The sequence below is a fragment of the Anabrus simplex genome, chromosome 7, assembly GCF_040414725.1.
Source record: "Anabrus simplex isolate iqAnaSimp1 chromosome 7, ASM4041472v1, whole genome shotgun sequence".
NCBI lineage: Eukaryota > Metazoa > Arthropoda > Insecta > Orthoptera > Tettigoniidae > Anabrus > Anabrus simplex.
In genome coordinates, this window is record NC_090271.1 from 136,980,074 (window position 1) to 136,995,292 (window position 15,219).

Here is a 15,219-nt window from a genome sequence, read left to right on the forward strand (position 1 = left end):
AACAAATATACATCAATGAAAGCTGTGTGTTCAACAGAAATAACACCAATTAACAGCAATGAGGAAACTTTTATTTGTTTATACTGCCTCTCATCAACAGAGCCAAGGGGTAGTAATACTTATTTACAGTTATGTTTGCTGTTCTTTACCTGAGGTATAACTCCAGATGCTAGTACATTTCTTTGGAAAATATCTGCATAACCAGCCAGAGAATCCACACCTTCCTGAATACGAGCTCCTCCAGAGTCATTAAGGCCAATGACTGGAGCTCCAACAAGAATTGCTTGGTCCATTATCTGGAAAACATTAAAAGAGCTAATGGTAAAATGTTAGAAAGTTAACTTGAGTAAAATATATTGTACCGGTAACGGCGGTACAAACTAAGTCCCCGTCATAGAAATTTTAAAACTTACGTGTTACGCTCCGGGCCGCTTACGAAGGACTGATTGGACGGCGAGCAACAGCTGTGCGCGTGTGACGTAGTGAGCGGGTGACGTCACAGCATGCCTCGCCGCACTACAGAGCCTAGACTGATGTAGAATGTTCTTCGAGTTTCTATGGGTAATAACTTTTTCCACGATAATAATTGAACAAATTGAACAACATCACCATATAACTTGATCCCTTAGCTATGTTCCTGCCGAATTTCACGTGAATCTGACTTGGGACGATAAAGTTATGGAACAAGGGGTGGAGGCCCGGATCAGATATAAATACGTACTGCTTCGCTCAGCAGACCAGTGTGTGTTCCAGCATGTTAGAGTGTGCTGCAGTGCGCTGTAGTGTGTTACAGCATGTTGCCAGAGTGTGATGCCAGTGTGTGGCCGGAGTATCTATGTGCACGCTAGACTGTAGTGTTCGCACAGTCGGTTCGCGGGCACCGTGATTGAGCGTGAAGCCGCTATTAAGTTTCAAGTCCGTGGACTTTAACCTAATCGTGTTGAATATGGACTTATGCAGATTTCTTTATACTGTGACAACTTTTTACTCCGATAGGACATGAGATGAATTGTGTATCGTCTAGACATTATCTATTGACTGTTACTCTATACGAGTGTCTAAGACTCGCAAACGTTTTCGAGTGCTCGAAATTGAAGTTTTATGTTATGGACAGGACTTAGAACTGATTGCTCCTTACCGAGTACTAAATACTTCGAGTTATAAGACTGTGCTTGAATCCAAATTTAATTTACTATTCCATGAACTGTGTCAATATTTTAGGTCATGAACTGTGAACTGTGCATGTGTGAACAGTGCATTTCAATTCTAATAAACAGCACATTTCAATTCTGCGAACATTCAGTTTACGAACAGTCGAACCAAGGACTGTCAATACTCGATTAATTTCGTCTTTTGATTTCATGTTATTTTCAATACGTGAATGAGTTCTAATTCACGAGTGGAACATCTTTATTTTCAATGAATTATGTTGAACAGTGCTTCAAAGAACTAAGTCACGCGGCATTACCTTACGTTGTACCAAGTGCCACAAACTTTAAGTGACTCTGTTAAACTCGACGATAAGTTTCGAGTGGACTTTTATTTTATGAGTATTAACTTACATGCTTATTCGAGTCTAGTGGCATTCTTTCACTTAACACGGGACAAAATTGAGTGACATTTCACCGTGTGATAAAGATACATTTTGTGTTTGAACTTTGTTAAAACCATTTATAAACGTTCCTCTCATCTGTGCAGAAGCAGCCTTTACATTAACTCGCCCCAGGGCTTAACGATGTTCATTCATGTTCACCATTCACAAGGACCACCTCAACGCCATTCATTAACGTCGCATGGATCTTCAAGACATCGAATGGATTTTCTAGAACTTCCATCGGGGGATGAATGGTGGTTCGCTGATATGGAAAATGGAGCTGCCGGAATCCAAGGACATCGCCAGCCATAGGACGAGGAACATTTTCTACTGTATCCGCTGTACAGAGGTGACATTACTTTCAATTTCTTAATAAACTCTGGAAAAAAAAATTTAAAGATTTATTTAAACAAACCCTCTCCCTCTGTATGCACTTCAACGAATGGTACACGCCCTGCGTCTCATCTCTACCGAAGTACCACATTTACTGTTACAATATGTGCACAGAAAACAGGTGAAGAGCAGCAACTTCCTAGGTAAACACACATACATTGATTGATTGATTGATTGATTTGATTGATTGATTGATTGATTGATTGATTGATTGATTTTGTTTGGCTTCTGGAGAGACCTGGTGCAGGTCTTTCTAATTGATTCCCCATGGGCAACCTGCACATCTAGATGTGAGATGATGATAACTGTTACATGTGGTGCAAGTGTGTTATATGCAGCTATTCAATATCTATGTAAAATCTAATTATTCAAGATCATCAAACTCTTTAATCATCGGAACTTGCGGGACACCTGGTAGCGTATGTGTCAATTTTGCTGTAGCTTGATTTGTTGCAAAAGTTTGCAAAACTTCCAGAACTTACAAAGGACAAGATGACCAATGTAATTTATAATATTTAAAATGAATGGTTTAGAAAAATCGAAAAGGTAAACTCCTACACATTCATTGGTCCTTTTTCTGCTGTGATGTTTCCTGTTGCACCACCTAGCATATGCAACCTTTGGGAAGCATGTCGCAGCATGGGTTCATTCTGATCTTGGGAAACTGGTTTTGCAGACATGTTGTCCGGGAGCTCTGCGCTCATGAGGGTCCATAGCCTCTCTTGGGGTAAGCAACTTGTAATTTTTCAGAATTAACTTAACTTTCAATACAATATAATGCACAAGAGTTTACAAGTTGATTTTATCAACCTTAAAGCTTGTAAGAATTTTCTAATGAGGTAATTTGTCAATTACTCTTGTTCTCAAATTTTGTCCAGGCAAAGCTTTTAAAATAACAGTTTTCTAACCTGTTTTAGTTATCCATCAGGTTTTGCCTCTAGTAGTTTAGTAACAGCAATAACATGTTTCCTTATTATTTTTAATCCCTGGAGTGATGGCCCTCCGCATTCTAGCTTTGTTGGTTTTCATGGTTTTTAAGATGAAAACTTTAGTCATTAAATGTAGATATGGGAATAAAACCAAACCCCATGGTGCAATAGCCCTGAAAGGCCATGGCCTACTAAGCGACTGGAGCCACCATCTCACCGTCAGATGGCTCCTCAATTGTAATCACGTAGACTGAGTGGACCTCGAACCAGCCCTCAGATCCAGGTAAAAATCCCTGACCTGGCCGGGAATTGAACTTGGGGCCTTCAGGTAAGAGGCAGGCACACTACCACTAAACTGCGCGGCCAGCAGATATGGGAATAGCCCACAGCAAAACAGATGTTAAACACTGAAGTAAGGTTTCAGTGTATAAGCCACTACAGCATGGCTTTATTGTTTGTAAATGTGAGCTAACATTAACCTAATTACCTTTCTTGGTGATATAGATTTTGGAGGTTAGGTGCTACTCGCACATGTTTTTTTTTCTTTTATAAAGTAAGTTTAAGTTATCTGTTTACCTTTTCTTTTTATTATTTTTTGGTTATGTTTGTTTTATTTACACAGAGCTATTTTTCAAATTTAGCACCAGTATGTGTTAAAATAAGTTGTTCTCTTACAAAAATTATATTTTCTTGAAGTTTCACCACGAAAGTTCTTCCTTCCATGCCTCTAGGGACTATTCTGCTTTTCACAACTGTTACATCCAGAGACTAAATGGAATGCACCCACCAGTTTTATACTCTTTGGTCCGACAATAGATTGTTTGAAAAAAAGGATGATGTAAATAAAGTTTTAAGATAGTGGGAAATAATAAAAGCCAATACCTGTGTAACTATCAGACGAATTCAGTTTTATCAGGTAAATTTTCAGGTTTGACATAACATTTATTGGCGACCATGGACAGGACGTGAACAAAGCAATAATTTGAAATAGATAAGTTGACTAAATCGAGAAAACCAATATGTGCTATGTTCACGAAAACATACGATGCGGTGATAGCGGAAACAGACCCCAACAAGGTAAGATTGCATTTTACTAAACTAAAATGACTAGAAAATGAATTGAAGGATGCCAATGAGAAAATATTAGAAGTGCTTCTCGACGACAGTGATGAAGAACGAAACACAAATGAATACGATAAAGTGAATGAATATTGTGATAAAGTAGATGAAGCTTGTCAGAGAATGGAGTGTGTTGTATTAACACAACATACAAATGAAGGAAATCAAATATCGAGCAATGATTTCATAGGTTTCTAAAAAAAAAAAAAAAAACCAAACTGCCAAAAATTGAACTTCGAAAATTTTCCGGAGAGGTTAGGGACTGGTTAGGGTTTTGGAGCCAGTTCCATCGAATTCATGATGACTCATACATAGAAAAAGAAGATAAATTTCAATATTTGATCCAATGTACTGTTGAAGGAAGTAGAGCTAGGGAGGTGGTACACAGTTTCCCTCCAACAGCTAACAATGATAGTGCAAAGTTCAAAGTAGATTCAGAAAAGAAGAATTACTCGTAGAATTTTATGTTCGTGAACTACTTGGACTTGTGATTCAAAATGTTTTTTCAACACAAAGACTGACTCTCCTACAGCTCTACGATCGCTTAGAATCCCACCTTCAATCCCTTGAGTCTCTGGGCATGACTACTGACAAGTACGCGGCATTCTTGTTTCCGTTAGTTAAGTCATCTCCACCTGAAGACTTGCTGAGAAGATGGCTTAGAAATTCTGTTCATCACCCTGTTAATGACTCGACCGAGGATTTATACCGTGACAAACTCTCACGACTGACTTTATTCCTCAAGAATGAAGTGGAAGGTGAACAGAGGGTAGCACCTGCCCAAGGAGGATTTAATACAGCAAATCAGAAGCCTACAAAGCAGAAACCTAGGCTAAACGAAATGGAAAACATGGCCACTGCTAGTAGTCTGTTCACAGGAGACACTAAAGATCCTGGAATGTATGTGTATTCTGCAGAAATTCTCATGAGAGCAAAGAGTGCTTCAAGGCACAGAAGATGACTAGTGGAAAGAAAGAATACTTTGATGAAAGAGGGGTACTGATTTCAGTGCTTGAGACCTGGTCATGTTACTAAGATCTGTAAGGATAACGTACTGTGTCACTTCTGTGGAATGAAACATGTTATTCTAATGCGCTCAACCTTACCTTCAAATATTTCCAAGGAAATTGTGGAAAAAACACAAGATGAAAAGGAAGGTGCCAGTTCTACCTTGGGTAACCAAAACTTTAGGCAGGATGTTCTTCTGCAGAGTTTGTTGGTGAAGATCACAGGAAGGAAAGGGGATCGGATAGTAAGAGCACTCATAGATTGTGGATCAGAGCGATCATATACATGACAGAAACTGGTAGATACCACCGGACTGGAACCGTCAGGATCTGAAAACATGATTCATGCTCTGTTTGGAGGAACTGAATCAAAAGGGCACTACATTTAATTATCAAATACACTTAGCAGTTTAGATGGCAGGAAAACATGTAAGATCCCTGTACTGGATCAACCGATTATCTGTAGTACTGTCCCTAGAATCCAAAGTGGTCCTTGGATGAAAGAACTAAAAAAAAATAGAATTTTTCTCCCTGATTCTGGAGAGGGGATGCCTGAAACTGAACTTCTTTTAGGAGCGGGCACCTATGGAACACTTCTCACTGGAAGAATAAAAAACATGGGATGTGGACTAGTGGCTGTTGTTGAGAGTCTACTTGGGTGGGTGTTATGGGGAGGCTATCTCTGAACAGTCTCTCTGACTCGTCCAGCATGGTAGTAATGTCAATGCTGACTTTAAACATTGCAATCACTGATTTATGGAAGTTGGACACCCTGGGTATTAGGGATCCTGCTAAGGAGACATCAAAGAAAGAAACAGAAATGACTACCTTAGATCATATTAAGAAGACTGTCTTAATCAATGAGGATGGCCGTTACAAACTCCATCTACCATGGAATGAGGTATCTCAGGAGTTCCACGACAATTTGGAAATTGTTAAGAAGAGGTGCAGGACAATGACTAACAAACTGTTGAGTGGCAACAAATATCAGGAATACAATGTTGTGTTTCAGGATTGGCTTCAAGAAGGGGTGACTGAAGAGGTACCCGTTCAAGACATTGAAAATAAATGTCACTATTAACCTCACAGAGGTGTATTCAAAGAAAATTTAACCACTCCGTTAAGACCCGTGTTTGATGCCTCTAAGGAAAGTCCACCTCTGAATGAGTGCCTGGAGAAAGGATCAAATCTGCTGGACCAAATTTCACCTATTCTGGTCAGGTTTCACCATCACGAAATTGGAGTAATTTCAGACATTAAAAGGGCCTTTCTGCAAATTTCTGTTGCTCCTTCAGACAAAGATTTCTTGAGATTCCTATGTTGGGAGGATTCCTCCATGAAGAAATTCAAGATACTCTGACATCGACGAGTTGTATTTGGGCTCAAGTGCAGTCCTTTCTTGTTGGGTGCAGTTCTTGGTCTCCATTTAGAAAACAGCACAACTATTAAAGAGCTCATTCTATGTCGACAACTGCGTAACATCCCTTGATTCAGAGGAGGAAATGACCCAATTTGTTGAGAAATCTATGAAACTACTTTCAGAAGCCAGATTTGAACTACATGACTGGAAATGCACTTCAAGGGGAAAAGAGAGTACGTTTGAGAAGACTTCTCCTGTTCTTGAATTATTGTGGGACAAGGAAGAAGATGAAATGTACTGTGATGTGAGGTCTCAAAATGAGACTGGATGTGTTACACAAAGAAAAATCTTGTCATCTGCTCAGAGGACTTTTGATCCCATTGGTTTTTCATGTCCTCTGACCCTATTCCCTAAACTTCTCATTCAGGATAGCTGAAATTTGAAGATGGGGTGGATGATCCATTGCCAGTGGATGTACAGAAGAAGTTTAGAAAATGGGAAGCTGAAGTTTGGCAACTTTCTGAAGTGAAAATACCGAGACATTTTGTAGTAAGCAGGTCTGAACAAACCTGGAGTTTACATACATTTTGTGATGCCAGCCTCAGTGCTTAGGCTGCAGCTGTCTTCATACAAAGCTGTACCGGTACTGAAGAGATTGTTTCTATTCAGCTGGTCATGGCAAAGACAAGGGTTTCACCACACAAGGAAATTTCGATGCCACGATTGGAACTCTTGACATGTTAGCAAGCTCGGTCAAAGACAGACAGACAGACAGACAGACAGACAGACAGACAGACAGACAGACAGACAGACAGACAGACAGTCTGCATTTAAGGTTGTTGCCCAGGTGGCAGATTCCCTATCAATTGTTTACCTAGGAACATCTCCGAGTTTTATTGGATGGGCTCTTCAGTGGCATTGTATTGGATCAAGAGAGATGAGTCATGGGGAGTATTTGTGAACAATCGAGTGAAGGAGATTAGGTCTCTGACGAGACAAGAAAACTGGAGACATGTTCCTGGGAGCAGAATCCAGCTGACCTTCCATCTCAAGGATGTTTCTTAGAAGCCCTGATAGACTCCAAATTGTGGGCGGGTCCTAACTGTTGAAGTTGGCACAAGGCGAATGGCCGACATCAGAGGTTAACATAGATGATGACATCATTAAACAAGAGAAAATAAAAATATCTCCACCATTGATCAATTTCTCAGTGAAGGATGGAGATGCCTGGTACATAAGAAGATTTTCCAAGTTTTTTCAAATTGTCAGGCTCATAGGATGGATACTGCGATTTGTTGGAAAATCACTGAAACGTAGAAGATGTGAAAGTGGGAGTGACCTCTCTGTTTCAGAACTTGCACAGGCTGAGAGAAGGCTCCTGTGTCTTGTCCAGGCAGGGGTTCTGGAAGAAACTGAAAGACGACGACTGAACTCCCTTTGCACCTTTTTGGACCAATATGGTCTTCTGAGGCTGATATCCCATTCTTCTGCCTTCCAGTCACAAACTTGTGGAGATTCTAATCCAAGACTACCACATAAAATATTCTCATGCGGGTGTTGGGGTGTTACTTAGAATATTAAGGGAAGAATACTGGATTTTAAGAGGTCGGAAGACAGTATGGAGGGTGATCACAAAATGTGTCAAATGTCAACGATCTGAGTCGAAGAAAATTGATGTAGATCCTGCACCACTGCCAGAAAAGAGAGTGAAAGATTCGTCAGTCTTCGAGGTCAGTGGGGTGGATTTTGCTGGGCCATTGATTTTAAGGGGCGGAGAGAAAGCTTGGATTTTGTTGTTTATTTGTGCTGTGTAACAACCTGTACATATTGATCTGGTGTTAAACCTTTCCAAAGAAGCATTTCTTCAAGGTCATAGGAGATTTATTGCAAGGCAGGAACGACCCAGAGTTATATACAGTGACAATGGGACCAACTTCACAGGAGCTGTGAATTCCTTTGACTCTTTGGACTGGCATAATATAGAAGAGGAAACATCTTCAAGGAGGTTCCAGTGGAAATTCTTTCCACCCATGGCTACTGGGTGGGGTGGATGGTGGGAAAGGATCATTCAAATGGTCAAGAAGTTGTTGAAGAGGGCATTGGGAAGAGTCTCTCTCACCTATGAAGAGGCTTAAACTGTCCTATGCGATGTGGAGTCTGTGGTAAATTCTAGGCCTTTGACATACCTGCCTGAGGATCCAAGCGACTTAGTGCCATTGACGCCAGCAATGTTCCTGGAGGACAACCGGTCCATTGGTGTCCCTGATCTCGATTGCCTTGGCAAGACCGACCTCAGAAAATGGGCCAGGTACCTGCAGCGTTTATGGGAGGAATTGAGGAAAAGATTCCATGATGATTACCTGAGCCTTTTAGTACAGCTGCAAGTTAAAGAAAAGTGTTGAAGGATGCTAAAGATTTGTGACATTGTGTTAGTAGGCTCTGATCAGAAGAAAAGACCAGATTGGCCTTTGGGTAAAGTAACTGAGATGTTTCCTGATAAAGATGGTAACATAAGAGTTGTTCGAATGCAGACTGCTGGACGGGACATGATCAGGCCCATTCAACGTTTGTACCCACTGGAGATGACTTCATCGCAGGATACCTTACCAGTGGAAAATGATGGAGATAATGAGTATGAAAGTGTTGTTTCTGCTGTAAAAAACGAAGTAAAAGCGAAAAGTGGATGTTTGGTGAAATCCTTGCAAAATATAGGACTTAAGTTTTGTGATTTCTTGTCTTGTTAAACTGTGTAGGCGAAATGATTGTCAGATTATTTTTTTAATTGGTTCATTTTGGTTTTCTGTTAACAGGGGAATACAGAAAACCAAAAGGCGGGAGGTATGTTACACCCCGAGACTAAATGGAATGCATCCACCAGTTTTGTACTTTTTGGTCTGAAAAAAAAAAAAAGACGATGTAAAAGATTAGCTCACGGGGGCGAAACGCTGGCAACCAGGAATGAGTTAGCTGGAAAATTTATAATGTCCAATAACGGACCATTTATATTGGTACTACATTCTGATGATGACATTTTTATCCACCAATGGGACTTGAAACCGGCTAACCACAGTGCCAGACCATATAGACTTAACACTTGAACAATCACAGCCACTGGGCAGGGGCCATCACATATAAACAGAACTCACATTAAAGGAAACAACTTGAGTTGGTGCAACGTAAAGCAAAAAAAAAAAAAAGGAAACACCACGCATCTAAAGCATTTTGGTTGCACCATCAGAAGAGGATACAGAAAAAATCATGTTAATCACCGATGAAGAACCTATCCTATTTTGAGATTGTAAGTGCTGTCCAAATACATTAACAAGGAAGTGTATGCAATTTATTGTCCTTGGATGGATTTTCCACTAGTTTATACAAGGACAACTGTCAATGTCAATGTACAAACATAGCATTGTCTGCTAATAACTGTGATGGAGAGGAAATGGAAGCTCCAGAGATTCTTAAGGATGAACAGGGCAAAAGCCTTAGACCAGACAAAACCTGGCAAACCCATCAAACCAGATCACATAAATGTGCAGCTACTTGAAGCTGAACTGGAAGCAGACAACTAATATCAAATTGGAGACAAAAATATTGGAAGGATAAAAATACAGAAAGTTTGAGGCAACCCTGTTTCAACCCTCCTGAATTTATACTTTGAAGCTCTTTTTCGAATTGGTCTTGGTGAAGTTAATGGGAAGTGAATAAACACCATCCATAATGCAAATGACATTTTGATACTGGATGACAATTTAGAGGACTTTCAATTTCTTTTTAGCATGATCAACAAAGTAAGCAAGGTATTTTGCTTTAAAACATTCAGAAAACAAAATTCATGGTCATTAGTGATCAGAAAATAAATAAAAAAGCCATTATTACCTTAGAGAGAAACACTCTCGAACAGGTGTCATACCTAGGATGTAGGCTATTATTAAGAATGGTATCTGGATAAAAAAATAAAAACTGGAGATGTTTCTGAAGATAAAACATCTTGTATGCACCATGACTTCTGATTCCAAACTTGTTGGCATGTCATGAAGTGTTGTTATTGGTAATGCTATATGGTGCCGAAGGCTTAACAAAAAAGTTTTGTCAATTATCTGACTGCAGGCTTTTGAAATATGCATGTTTTGTAGAATGCTAAAGATCACCAACAAGGAGGTATTCCATTATGTCAGGAAATCATGTGAAGCTGTAACCCTTGTAAAACATTGGAAAACCTATTTAAGATATCTTCCAAAATGACAAATATAGACTGATACATAGTAGGCAAGAGAAAAAGGAATGAGGATGAGGGCTGAGAAGACTATTCTGGGTGCAGAACCTACTCCACGATGATGATGATGATTATGTAACATAGTATTAAAGTTGAATCATTCAGAGAACTAGTGCTTTGCAACACAGGAAGTAGTGAGTGCATTTATTAGGAACGTCAAGTTATAAGACAGAAAGGATGCCATTTGACATTGATATTTTTACATGCATCTCCAACTACACAATAATTGTGTCCCAGTCAATAACACGTATAAACTAATTATCTTAAACAAGGTAATTCACAATCACAAAACTGTAACTCCTCGAGATGAATCACAGCTTTTAGGGTTGAAGAGATCAAGAAAATGGTTGAATCAAATACACAAACGTTATTTTTCCTGTTTTGAATATACAAATGGGGTCCATAAATTACGTGGGGGGGTTTAGTGGAAGAATTGGGTATACCATTTTTAAAAACAAAACCTTAATCATTCCACAGTTGTGACTTCCATTTTAGTTGTTATGCATAGTTCCTTTTGCAACATGACCATAATTACTCATTTTTGTTCATATTTACAAGTCATGAATCAAGAAAAGCATATCTAACCACCTGCTACGGGATGGAGTAGACCGTACAGCCCGTGACTCAATGGCGAGTGTTGGGCAGTGGAGCTTCTTTAGTTAGGTACTGGTGCCCCCAGTGGGAAGGAATGCCATTGAAACCCAGCAGGCAGCGTCTGCTCTCCAGGTTAGGAACGGCCTCGTTGAAACCTGCCTTTGGGTGTGTGTGAGTCCATCATAATAATAGCCTATATGAAGTGTCAAAAGTGGATCAGAAAAAAAAACTCTAAGGAGTACCCCAGAAGCAATGCATCTCTCTTGTGTCTCTGTCCGGCTCCATGGCTAAATGGTTAGCATGCTGGCCTTTGGCCACAGGGGTTCCCGGTTCGATTCCCGGCAGGGTCGGGAATTTTAAGCATACTTGGTTAATTTCCCTGGCACGGGGGCTGGGTGTATGTGTTGTATTCATCATCATTTCATCCCCATCACGACGTGCAGGTCGCCTACAGGCGTCAATTCAAAAGACCTGCACCTGGTGAGCCGAACCCGTCCTGGGATCTCCCACCACTAAAAGCCATATGCCATTTCATTCTTTCCTTGTCTCTCCAGAGAGGCGTGAGACGTAGAATAGATATCAACGATCTACAGCCCGATTCAGGAGCTCCCCTGAATAAGAGTGATGGAGGAGGAGGATAATAATAGTAAGAAGAAGAATCTAGAAAAGATTCATATGTTTTACAGGATATTAAAGTCTTAAACCAAACTGCAGATCATGAAGAAGCATTTCTAAATAACTGTTAGCACAACAAAAGTTTAACATAAACCGATGACAAAGTTATCCAGGCTCATCATTCCGTGGACCAATGCAGTGTATATTAACAATTGTATGTCTTCAGCTATCAATTTTGACATTCCATTTTACTCTACCCAATGGCAGATAAATGGATGGGCGATCTATAGCCAATTTAATTTTATTGAATGAATACTAAATGTGTCACCAGAGATCTTTTTCATGCTGACATCATACGATATTTTCTGGATAGACATCTTTCCGCCCTTCAAAAATCCTACTACCTCTGCTATGTTTGTACATGTGATCTTAAGATCCAGAGGTTGACACTTTACCGCTGATCCTCAGAGAGATTTATGATATACTGATAAGGCACTTCTACATACGTTCTGAGTTCGGTGTTAAGTTGCAGCCTTTTTTTATTTTTGAAGTCTAGCATTTCAAATTGGTGCGCTCACTATTTTCTGTTTTCGAATACTGAAGAACTTGTTCTGACTATATCTAAGATTTTGTAAAATTGTCTCTTATTTTCACTCACCTTACAAATTTTTTTTGCATGTATGCTTGATAAACTCCCACCAAAAACTGTGAAGTCCTGACTGAAGATATATGCTGGTCGTCCATTGATTAGTCCATGGCCTGTGATGACTGAATCACCGGGGTACTGTAATATAAAATACCCTGGAGTAATTAAAACATTTAAAATATTCTGTATCTGGGCTATGTCAAACCAAAGTCATGCCTACAGACTTGAGGTAATTTTATTCTCTCTCTAGACAACATCTAACACACAAAATTCACAAAACTGGCAACTTAACATGTCACTAAATCACCCTACTCCTAAACTACAGTACTATGCTATTAGGAGTAATACAAGTAACAAATGGGTGAACATAAGAGTAATATAACTTAATGGAAACATATGAGAAACTGTAAATTGCAATAACCCAAAGATACAGAACCAGAAGTATAACAGTGAGAAAACCTCTGCATAGTGATATTAGACAGATGAATAAGCATTAAAATTAGTGAAAATATCCTAGGAAAAGACACCAAGTAGTTCTCAAGTAGTGAAAGAGAATCAGAAATCAAAGACCTCAACAATGCTATGAGATGGACAGCAGACAACAGAATGAAGGCTACTGGCTCAATGCCACACTAACACATCGAAGGTTTTTATCAATGGAAAGAAGGGAAAGGGCTAGGATTGGGAAGGCAGCAGCTGTGGCTTTAATTAAGGCACAGCCCCAGCATTTGCCTGGTATGAAAATGGGAAACAATGTAAAACCATCTTCAGGGCTGTCGATGATGGATTTCAAACACATCATCTCTTGAATGCAAGCTCACAGCAGTGCAACCCTAATTACAAGGCCAACTCACTTGGTTGAAATGATGGTAAATGGGGTGCAGAGTCAGGTTGTGAGTTTTATCAATAGGAAAAGTCCTCTCAGTTTTAATTACTATGTCGATAGGGTGAAAGCAAATACTTAACCATACCAACAACGGAGAGCCTGCAGTATTCAGCGAGAAACCTATAGTGTTGCTACCAACATGGCATGGTGCAGTGAAGTCTGAAATAGCATATTGCCACTTGTATAATTCTTGGAGCACTGGCATGTTTTTTATAACTTATCAGTATGTGTCACTAAGTAATCTTACATTGCAATGATATTCCATGTAAAAAGTAACGTGCTGAACAAATTACTCACCAAGATAATGACAAGGAAACTGTTAAGGCCCACAAGTTCAAAATATCATGACCTCGCATGTGTGTTGAGGTTACTTTCTATGCCACTTATATTAGAAAGTCAATTTTTTTTACAATTTGTTTTACGTCACACGGACACAGATAGGTCTTATGGCGGTGATGGGTCAGGAAAGGGCTATGAGTGGGAAGGAAGCGGCCATGGCCTTAATTAAGGTATAGCCCCCACTATCTCCCAAATACTGGATACTGGCCGCACTTAAGCAACTGCAGCTATCGAGCTCGGTGTTAAGAAGTCAGTCAAATACTGAGCTGTTAGTAGAACAAATACTGAACTCTTAATGTACTCAAACTTGAGGGTATGCAGTATTAAGTACCATAAAATTTCCACTCTGAGATTGTGGGAATGTAGTGTAATGGTTATAGCGGTCACTTTTAAGTTGAAAGAGATGAATTTCGAATCCAGTCAGCTTAATTTATTTTTCTGTTGTAAGAAAATTATTTCAGTTTATTACTGGCATAAGACTGAATACCAATCCGACAAATTTAATACATCTTCATGCATGAAGCTGTGAACGAGACTTTAGGAAATCTTTAACACTTCTTCCTTGTCAGGATCTGATGAAAATTATGAGAGCATTTAAATGAGATGTATTCATTGATGACTGGCATGGCCTTGACTTACTGCAAGCTATGTACAGTTATCCCTCTTTATAACTCTACAGAAATTTTCTGGAGTAGCATTCATCATTTCATTTTTAAATGTCTGTATTTTGCATTAGAACAATCCCGTGACAGATACTCTAATACTTCCTCAGCTTATGGATTTTCCCCACAACAATAAAACATGGTTTGCAATGTTCTTCTGACTAACAGAAGGATACTGTTCTTTATAAGCACACATTTCTCACCTTCTTTCACACATAATGTTGTTTGTTTATTCATCCTAGAAACTTGTACACAAAGGACAGACAGACAGGACTGAAGTTTAAAACAGGTCAAAATGAGCTACTGTCAACCTATTTATCCACAAACGGCTTTGTCCAGGCTTGGAAACAGTCCATTATTATGGTAAGCCTTAAGGAAGTTACCATCTATGGCAAGACAATTCAATCCCAGAGCAAGTAAATCCCTGGCTCCATGCCACTCGCGATAATGAGCTACAGGTAATGTAAGATCAGGTAAGAACCACATTTCCATTCAAAGAAAAGGTTTCCAGGTTCCTGCCTATAATTTTAAACCAGCGGTTGGCAATATATCGAGAACATTTATAACATTTTACGGCACATCCGTACCCGCACCACCACTGGTGCATGGCGGTAGGCAGGGATGGCATTGTATTGAGGTAGTTACTATACTATTTCCGTAAGGAATATCCGTTCATCGCTTGTCATGGGTGATAACTAAGGGTGGCAGACTTAGGACTGTTTAATGAGTATGCAAAATCGCCTACTAGTACTATAATTCTTTAGTTCAAGTTGACTAAAACTAGAGAAAGAGATAGATA

The 15,219-nt window shown here is 39.6% G+C and overlaps 1 protein-coding gene across 1 annotated transcript in view; it reads right to left on the reverse strand.

The window, feature by feature from the left end:
• LOC136877360 (propionyl-CoA carboxylase beta chain, mitochondrial) overlaps positions 1 to 15,219 on the reverse strand; it is a 200,226-nt gene that overhangs the window by 95,890 nt on the left and 89,117 nt on the right. The window contains exons 3-4 of the mRNA XM_067151334.2: positions 12,546 to 12,671; positions 150 to 296 (exon numbers count right to left, since the gene is read on the reverse strand). Of these exons, the coding sequence (XP_067007435.2) occupies positions 150 to 296; positions 12,546 to 12,671 (273 nt within the window). The remainder of the gene's footprint in view (positions 1 to 149; positions 297 to 12,545; positions 12,672 to 15,219) is intronic.